Genomic DNA, 10,275 nt, shown 5'->3' on the forward strand with positions numbered 1-10,275 from the left:
CAATGACACAAAGCACACTGCCAAAGCTATACTGGAGGAAAATTTGTGGCATGACTTGAAGATTGCTGTCCATCAATGCTCCCCAAGGAACTTGACAGAGCTTGAACAGTTTTGTAAAGTAGAATGGTCAAATACTGCCAAATCTAGATGTGCAGTTGGTAGAGGCCTATCCCAACAGACTCACAGCTGTAATTGCTGCCAAAGCTGCTTCCACCAAGTATTAACTCAGGGGGGTGGAGACTTATCCTATTATGATCTTTCTCAATAAAAACTTTTTTCCCCTTAACAGTGTGGAATATGGTGTGTGGATAAGTGGAAAAAAATCCTCATTTAAATGCATGAAACTCAGGCACTGACACAAAAAAAATTAGGGATGGGACAAATACAGCGGTTCTGAATAATTGTCCTTTAAGGTCTCACTGAACCGACACATTTCAGTTGAAAGCCGGTTACACTTTTAAATCACACAATTAGGTTGTGCTGTGTGTATAACCTCCAAAGTGCTTTCAATTAAAAACAAATTGGCGCCTTTTAATCTGTAGACAGGTGAGTTTCGCGTGGCCGATGCAGATCCATATTATAAACACATAAGCATAAAAATAGTGTGGAACGTCTTCATGTACGGTTTAAAAAACAAAACAGAACCGACATTTAATTTGAACATGGTGACGCTTTAAAATTATGTCATTAGATTCTGCACAGTGCTTTCCATTCAAAGGGAATTGTCGGCTTTTAACTGGTCAATTATCATCATGCATGTTTTGCCTCATCTCAACTTAAAACATCAATAAATCAAAGAATTGTAACAAGAGGTATTTTTTTTTAAACCCTACCTGAAGACGTTACACACTATTGCTGTACCAGAATAATGAAGAAACGCCCAAATCTTTATACAGTAGTTCTTTCCAGACAACTTCACATTGATCAACATTGTTAGTTTCTGTTATAAAATGTAATGAAAGTTGAATTAGTTTTATAAAGTGATCAAGTTAAAGGTAGAAAATGTGTGACAGACAGGTGCCTTCAATTTATCCCTGTCCAAACACAGTACTTTGAGGTGATGTTGACTTATCTACCTGTTGGATAGGTAGATAAAATCAACATCACCTCAAATTAAAAGTATACTGTCACTTATCAAGTAGACGTTTGAAGGCCCTGTTCTTTATTCCTAGAAATTGGATAACATGTTGGGACAGCTCTGCTCATGTGACATATATTTGTCACATATTTGAAAAGTAGAGGGGGTGGGGAGGGATCTATTCAGGGATACCAGGATATTTAAAAGACAACGACTAAGCAAAATAAAATGTTCAACAGTTATGTACACTGCTTCCAACACAATTGTTGCCAGGCATGTGGACAACAAAACAGGTTTGACAGTTGGGACCCCCTTCTCCGCATGCAGTGTTCAACTTTGGGTATTTGCATATTACCCAATTTTTGCATCGAAATAACACATTTCAATACCATAGCGGTGTTATCTCTAAAACAGGTTACAGTGTACCCCTGCACTAACTGGGCAGAGAGGCAATGCTTCCTAGTAGAACACATCATGTTAATATTGATTGCAAGGGGACATCATCATTTCAGGCATACTTTAATTGTGTGTATAAAAATATTCACAAAAACTGTTCTTTTCAGCTATAAATTGGACAGTGTAGGCAAAATCATTATGCTTCGTCACCATCAATGTCCGAGTTCCAGGTCACATGTAATGGTTCAACTGAACCCAATGAACCTTTGCTTCGTGACACTGTATGCCTCATTTGGTTCATGAAGTGTCAAACCAGCTTAAGCTTTGTTTCCATCACCAGTATCTATTGTTTAGACCATCTTAGAGGCAAGAAACCTCTAACAGTATCAGAGAGATGTCTACAAGGGAGCCTATTTTAGTTTTCCTTTCTTTGTTTAAAAGAAAAAAAGTATGGCACCAGCATCTAAAGAATAAAACCTCTGGATGTATCTGTTGTATTACCAGCACCACACCCACTGAACAAGAAATTTAACAGCCCAAGATACTAACCACTAGGGGAACCATTTTACAGCAATGCAAAATATTTACTGACTATTCTTTAATAGTTTGAACTGGAGCATTATATATGTTTGGTAAGACAAACCACACGATACACACTTTCTAAACAAATCCTAAATCCTATAATATATATATATATATATATATATATATATATATATATATTACTTGTGTGCCAGTTTAAAAACATGCAATAATTAAGCCATAAACTTAAATTGCAACTACAAACTTAACTAAAACAAAAAATTAAAACCTAAAAATTCAAGCCCTAATTGTAAAGAACAAGGACTTAACCCTCTACAGAGATACAGCGTCTGTGGAGCATCTTAACTAAGTAATTTTAAGCTTTTTCATCGTTCTCCATCGATCTTTGATCATTACGGTTGTCCTTCCCACAAATGGATAGCTTAGCAGAATTGCTTTCCAATTGCCTTCCCCGAATTTGGACACCCCTTTCTTAACCCACATTGTCTCTTCGCAGGTCCACTTCTGCAGAAAGAAAAAGACAGAGTTTAATAGAGCTCACTTTGCATAAAGTCAATAGATCAAGGTTATTTTTCTGCTTTGGTCATCAACGCCTTAGTGGTTGCTGGTAATGCCAAGACATGTTGACACTTACACAGCAGTGCTAACTTTGCGTATTTAGGAAGGATTGTCACTCATTTTGTTTCATCAGAAATAATTAATTAAAAGTGGAGATAGTACAGTAGCAGGGGAGTTGAAAGTTTACACCATCAAGGAGTGGCAAGAAAAAATCCAATGTTTACTGTTAGCACTAAAACCATTTTCAAAAAGATAACCCTACTAAAAGTCAAATTATTTCTGCTGTGCAGCTTCAGATTCCACAGCTTGTCTCTACCAATAAAAACAGATTTTCCTATGGAAGCCAGCATGGTTATTATATATAAGTATTAACACTCCTAGCATGACGACTGAAGAAACCTCAACGGTGTAACTGCAGTCATCATTTTTCCGTTGGGACAGTCATTTTCAGAATCCATCAATCCCATAATGCAGCAAGGCAGATGTAGAAAAGCAAAATTAATCTCATAGAGATTCTAGTACAATGAAGCATTGGAAATGATGTAAATAGAACTGAAGTAACATGCATTCATACCAAAACTGTTTTGATCGGTCTCCCAGGCAACACAGAACAGGCAACAAGAACATGCTGCCTAAATTGGGCCAGTTTAAATAATGAGATATTTAGGCCAGCGGTGCCTTTCAGATTTTGATAAGTTGAAAATGAAATGTTTCTTACCTTTTTTGTATTATGCCCAATAACACTGCCTTCATCTAATGCCTTACTTTTGTAGTCTAAGAGGAGAAAACAAAGCAGTATTACAAATTTCTAAAGGGTTCAGTTGGGACCACATACCCCAATTTAAGTATCGCTTTGAGTTTTGTACTTCCTTTGTTTTACGCTACAGTACATCATAAAAATGAGCATGTAGTGTTGTCATTTGGAAAGAGTGAATAAAAACTAACTTGCAAGAGTCCTATGAGGATTATAGTAATATAGTTGGTAGTTTGAAAGCAAAACAAAAATTACCATGTCCTCTTCTAGGGTTGAATAAAGATTCTTCATCACTCCAGAACTCCTTTTCCTCTCTCACTGGGCTGGATATATTTAACCTAAAATAAAGACAAAGAGACTGGTTTAAAAAATATTAGTACCAAATATTGAGGATAGAAATATTTAATACAACAATTCTCAATCATGTAAAAATGCATCCATACAAAAATTCCAGAAGTATTCCAAATATTATGGGTTACATTTAAAAGCATAATTAAACAGTAGTCATGTTTGGGTTTTCATATTCAGTGCACTGCAGCATTCTACAAAAAATATTTATAAAATGGCTCGGAAATGGCCTGCAATCTGATTGGCTGTTGACATTCCAAAGCCTTACAGTTAACAGCACAACCAATCATTCAGACCTCATTCCATTCCAAAAGCACTTCTGGTCAACTGTTTTTTAAAGTGAAATTCTGGGCCATTACAGCTGGTGGTGAAGAGCTACAGGCCACACAGATATCTATTCCTTATTCTTACACTTCAGAGTAAACGGAATCGTACGCATTTAAAATGCCAATCTCCTCGGTTGTCTTTTCTTTAAAATGATGACATTTTGATCTGGTCGGCCGCCGTAAGAACGCTTTTAAATCCTCACGCTTTAGTACCGAATGCAGCGGATTAAGAGTTTCTAAAACCGGGGTTGAGCATAGTTGCAACGGACCTCAATCACCAAGGGACGAGTATGAGAGGAAAAAAAAAAATATTCCGATTTGAAAGTTGACAGTACAGAAATTGCAGACATCAGTGTGTATTAACATGCAGTAAACAGTGTTGTTTGTGTTTACTATGAGTAGTACCCAGCAAGAAATCAAGCCACTGCCACTTTGAGATCAGCGGATGTGCTAAGACAGCGTTTGGTGAGAATAAACGAAGGCTTTGCATTTAAAATGTAAAGCTGCAGGAGAGTGAATATTGTAGGGCAACAGTAATTTAAAATGTACATACCAATGTTTATAAAACATACAAGTAGGAAGTTTCATTTAAAAATGGTGTCGTTTTGCTTTTCAGGCAAAACAATACCTTCAAACAGCATTACATTAATAAATAGGTATGTAAACACATTTGCATATCTGCAAAGCAAATTAAATTGATTCAATAGTAATAAGGTCTAGCCAATTAGTAGCCCTTTACAGCCAAAGTATAGGGACTACTTAGCATTGGTGGAAGGATACATTGAATAAATCGTAATTTAAAGCTTAAAATCTAGCTTTATTTTTGTAAAGCTGCTTTAGAAGGGCAATAACACACTTGAAAGCATGGGCTGTGTTGATACAACCCACTTCTCAGGTGCATTGGGAGGCACGAGAAGCCAACACCTTCTCGTGTGTTATTGATAACTTACAACCTGTTTTCCCTACTAGCCTTTGATGGACATTCAATGGGGTTCCTACCTTTTCCTTGGTACTAGATTATTCTGTGAAATGGAGTCATCATTATCTTCAGACACTTCCTGGATCAGCACAGCTGAACTCCTAAGAAGGGATTTCACAATCATTACCTAAGTGATTGAAGTTCACAGACTGGAAGAAAGTCCTCTCACTACCTTACATACTGACTGCCAATTATAGCCAAGATCCAAAATCAAAACCATCATGACCTGCATTAGCAGAAGTCGAGATCCTGCTCAATGCTCAGTTAAAGAGTTTTTAAAAAAAATTTATTTACATTTTCTTTTCTGAGTAGTTCTCTCTCTGGTGTTTCTGACCAGAATGGCTGGACTGTCCCTATAGCCACAGAATCTGATATTCTCAATAACTTAAACTTAATATTGTTAATACCAAGTTCCACGACAATTGGATAAGCGGTTCTCTACACATATTTCATCCCCATCTAACATTATTATTAGTAGTAGCAGTAGTAGTCGTAGTAGTCATAGTAGTAGAAAGTATTAAAGAGCATACATTATTATTATTATTTGTTTATTTAGAAGACGCCTTTATCCAAGGCAACTTACAGAGACTTAACCAAGGTTAACCGTTTCTCTAGATAAAGTTTCAGTGCAAAGCAGTGCTTTACCTTTTCTGTGGAGTGTTGTTCCAGTGGCGCTGCTGCCAGCGGGACGGGGAGTGGCTCCTGTGTGAGCTGGCCTCCACACCCTCACTCTCCGTCTCCGTCTGGCTGTCCTGCTCCAGTAGCAGGCGGGACACTGTTTGCATGCGTCTCTCTTGTTTGGGGGTGTCTGGCTCGGACAATGACCCCTGGCTCCTAGAGCTTCTTGGTGAGTAGCTGGGGCTCACAGCTCCTCGGGGGTCAAGATCCGTCTCCTCCAGGCGAGTGAATTCTAAGCTTGGCTCCTCCATTGTGGACATGGCACAGAAGGCAGCTTTGAGAACCAAGCGGCCAAAGGTGGTCCAGGATGTCGAGGGTTCCCTAAAAATCAAAGGCAAGTTAAACAGCAGTTTAGAATACTACAATAGATTGGTATTACATTTAATCATCAAAATAGCATCATTTCATATTCAATTGCATGATATGATGTTAAACATTTTGTGAGCTGAAACTAAAATTTCTCAGTGTCAATGAAAAGGCTTCAAATACAAAAACAGAGATATCAATATCATGAAATAGGAGATCCCCTTGACCTAGGATATCAACAGTATGCAAAATGTGTGATATTTGTACATAACATACATTTCCAGATTCTGATACCTCTTAAGATTCAACACAACTGGATAAGCTATTCTCTGGATATAACAATTAGTGTGACATTCGAACGGATAATAGCTGTTGTGCTTGTGTGTTTTTATTCTGACACTGTAAATAATGTATAGCTTCTGACCAGCGCATTTTCTATAAAGTGAAAATTAAGTTTATCTAAAACACTCCAAGATTAAAATCTAAAACTCTATCTAACCTATAACTATAATCTAAAACCTTACATACCTGTGGACAGGTGATTTCACATTTTTAGCTTCTGATGATGAATGGGGCTCTTCTATAGCTGTTTGTTCAGTTTCCTTTCTTCTCACTGTGCTTTCTGAGTCAATGTGATGTTTTGCAGTCTTAAAAAAATATATATAAGTTATGTAAGAAAAGATAGTGACTCTTGCTTTCAAAAGATAAACCAAGAGAGAGTGAACCTTGTTTCTGATAAACCAGGAGTTTCTACTCAAGCAATTTAGAGTACTTTCAGCCTTGCAGAACCAAGCAACAATACATACATCTATCCTTCCAAAATGTACATTCTTTCTTGGAATAATCATTTTTGGTAAACATACCTTGAGTAAGAAGGGCTCAGAAAAACTGATAAGAGACTCGGTGAACTGAAACATTTCCTCCCTGAACTGCTCATATGTCTTCTGTAAAGCGGGGTTGATACATTTCTTCTGCTGGATAATGCCCAGTAATAAGGTTTTCTAAAGAAAGAAAAAAAGAAAAGAAGTCAACTGAGGAGTGGTGAAGCAAGTTGTGGTCTTCCCAGTGACTAAAGTGTCAGTCACTGGCACTGCACAGGATTTAACTGAACTCTCTGCTCCACCAATTGCCCTCCTTTCCCTCCGGAAGCAGGTTCAATCAGATCTCAGCAAGACCAACATATATCCCCCATCCACATAACACCAAAATAGCACCCGAGCAACTGAAACACTGGGTAGTTAAAACACATCTAAAAGCACAATTTACTTTTAATGTTAATGCAACATAATTCAATACATGTACTACTAATATGTTGTGTGTGTGTGTGTAATATATATATATATATATATATATATATCACACACACACACATACACACACACTGCTGTGCAAAAGTCTTAGACATGTTGCATTTTTCTACTCTGATGCATTCTACTCGTTGCCTCCACTAGTATTTTCTACTATTATAACAACCTTGACTTGCATAAAGAAGGAAAAACACTGAGTGAAATAGCTCGCATAACTTGATTTTCAAGGTGTGGCATCCAAAGCATAATCAACAAGTACTGAGAAACATCATCTGTAATTGACAAACCCAGGACTGGAAGCCTGATGGACTGGAAGGATAAGAAATACTTGAAGATAATATCCTTAAGGAACAGAAAGACGACAAGCGTTGAATTGACAACACAACTGGCAGAAGGCACTTTTGCACAGCAGTGTATGGTTCTGGTTCATGTATCAATTCCATTAACAAATACATTGAAATCAACATGGCAACTAACCTTAGCAGTGTCACCCGGGAAATGGTTCTTCAGTATATATTTAGCCTTCTCAAACTTCTTTTGTTTAATACACACAATTACAGCCTGAGAAAATAGAACACATATTGAAATTAATGATTCCTAAAATGTACACCAAAAATGCCCTGTATATATGTAGATTTCATGTCATCTTCAAAGTTGCATTTTGGAATATGCATCCCCATGTGGTTGAGATAATCATTTGTCAGAGTAGCCCTTGATCCCTGTGAAACAAACTATTTTAAAAGTAGCATGGTTAAGTCTTAATTTAATAGTCAATTCAGCTAAAGCTTTAAAATTAAGAAAACATGATTTGTCCAGGTCATCGCCCACATTGGAAAAAGAAAAAAAAAAAATAGATCAAAAGGACATCAAAATGGGCATATTAAACCACCAGACATTTTCACACCCTGCAGGGAGTTACACAGCTCTTCTTTTGCTTTCACATCACAGCATCCTGGCACCGTTTTCTCAATAAAATGAGATTTTGTATGTCAACCACAAACGGAGAAAACCTCTCCAGAATGGGGTCCAGTTGAGATGGAATAACTTTAAAAAGGTACTTTTTGTTAAAAAATGAAACAGATTTTACCATTTCTTTGATTGAGTTAGAGACCCTCCCCACTAAGTCTTGAGGCAGCACCACCTCTTCATCTATTAGGTGTAAAAGTCTGAAGGCAGACTCCAGGGGAGTCAGTTCCCCCTCTGAATCAAACAGATAACCTGGAAGAGACAGTGCAGCTCATATATTAGAATAAAAAAAACCCAAATATATCAGTGACTTTCATGGCATGAGCTATACGTTTTTTTCACTGCTCAGTATAGTACAGAAACAAGGACCTGGCATCCTGCCATATATAAACCGAATCAATTTACTTCACTCCCACCATTCTACTAAACACAGTAAACGGTGATCATATATCACAGAGAAAGAGGACTGAAAATCAGACTTGTTTCTTGTAAAACAAAAACATAAAAGTTATGTCATGACAAAAATACAACACGTTTTTCATGCATGAGCTACAACAGAACTGGAAGACAATGTATCACTTACAGCTGTAAATACATGCAGTAGTAGCATGCATATTTGACCCATGGCGGAGAAAGCTTGAAAAAGACACGAAGGGTTTGATGTTAGCTCTGAAAAACTTACTCAGATTCTCTCCATCATTGATTCGGGACATAAACTGCATTAACCGAAGCTTTCTGGTAACCTCCTCCGACTGTTCAAATGGGCGAACTATCATGTCTAAGAATGAAAACAACGTTTACTGAGCTACTGTTTACACCACAGAACATCATTACATTTGTATAATGCCATGCAGAAGGAAGTTGTCAGATGCATCAGTATTGTATGAATAAGTCAGTACGGACCAAACAAACTGCTTTACTACTGAAAAAACCGACTGATCAGGGAATCAAAACAAACTGCCACAGATATGCTCTGATAAACAATGCCAGTAAATTCCAAAATTTATGGGCAGTTGAATAACCTTTGTAATGGCAGTTTTCTCCAGACCTTTAATATGAAATAAATAAAGGTAGTCCTATGTATTCTTTATGTGTATATATCATTCTGTATATATTATATACTAACATAGTTTACACAGACAACAAAAAAGGTTACCCTGCACGACATCGCGAATCTGACAAAAATCTTCATAAAGTCCGTCTCGAAAAGCTGCCATCGCAGAATAGACATAGTAATCTATAACCCAGCGAGCCACGACTTTTTCGGTACACAGGGACTGATCCTGGTCCTGTCCGATGCCCCGAGTGCTACCGCAAGGTTCATCCTCACTCCGTCCCGCCATGTTTACAAAAAAAATAGTTTCAGATAATGACGTAAAAGATCTGCGACGGACATAATGTTGATTGTTGGTATTACCCGTATGTGTAATTTTGATGGAAGTAATTTTTGTTTGTGGCCATGTTGTTAAGTTCAATTTAAGGTCAGACAGTAACATGATGCCATAATTAGCTCACAAGTAATATATATTTTAAAAAACAAGTTTTTTAGGGAAGCACTTTTTCAATTTTGAAGAAATATGGTTTGTACACACTCTAGCAGCAGTTATTGAGCGCATTCACACACACATACCAATGGATGTAGGTCACAGTATTATAGTTTTTCATTTAACGGTAGATATTTTTTTCGCTTATTACCCACCTTATCGTTATCAGTTTCCTTAATTACACTTTATTATTAGTTCTTAACTTTGGACATCTCCAACAGTAAACAGCATCTCCTGAAGCAGTACATTCCTCTTCTCCATATCATTACCACCTCCCCGAGGAAGCATCTTATTGACATGCACGACTTTAGCTTTGTATCCCAGATCTCCCGCCAGTTCCGACTGAATCTTTTATTATAGGAGGAAATACCAATGATGACCAATAACATAAATAAAGAGGTAAAAATATGAATTAGGTTTAAAAAAAAAAAACGCATCAGCAATTTATAGATACATTATTAATGTTATGTACAGTAATAAATATGCATACAG

At 37.1% G+C, this 10,275-nt stretch overlaps 1 protein-coding gene across 2 annotated transcripts; it reads right to left on the reverse strand.

The window, feature by feature from the left end:
* Nucleotides 1-1,581: 1,581 nt before the first annotated feature.
* On the reverse strand, nucleotides 1,582-10,198 carry LOC117424363 (telomeric repeat-binding factor 2-like). Of its 2 annotated transcripts, none has more exons than XM_058992641.1 (11): nucleotides 9,939-10,198; nucleotides 8,922-9,017; nucleotides 8,361-8,491; nucleotides 7,751-7,834; nucleotides 6,830-6,967; nucleotides 6,495-6,613; nucleotides 5,628-5,981; nucleotides 5,003-5,083; nucleotides 3,585-3,667; nucleotides 3,294-3,349; nucleotides 1,582-2,521 (listed from the first exon to the last, which is right to left on the reverse strand). In XM_058992641.1, the coding sequence occupies exons 2-11, from the start codon at nucleotides 9,013-9,015 to the stop codon at nucleotides 2,363-2,365; spliced, it is 1,299 nt and encodes a 432-aa protein (XP_058848624.1). In that variant the 5' UTR covers nucleotides 9,016-9,017; nucleotides 9,939-10,198; the 3' UTR covers nucleotides 1,582-2,362. The 2 variants fall into 2 exon arrangements, with proteins under 2 accessions (XP_058848624.1, XP_033896515.3); XM_034040624.3 differs by lacking the exon at nucleotides 9,939-10,198 and adding an exon at nucleotides 9,396-9,628.
* Between the last annotated feature and the right edge of the window lie 77 nt (nucleotides 10,199-10,275).

Source organism: Acipenser ruthenus, chromosome 19 (genome assembly GCF_902713425.1).
Source record: "Acipenser ruthenus chromosome 19, fAciRut3.2 maternal haplotype, whole genome shotgun sequence".
Lineage (NCBI taxonomy): Eukaryota > Metazoa > Chordata > Actinopteri > Acipenseriformes > Acipenseridae > Acipenser > Acipenser ruthenus.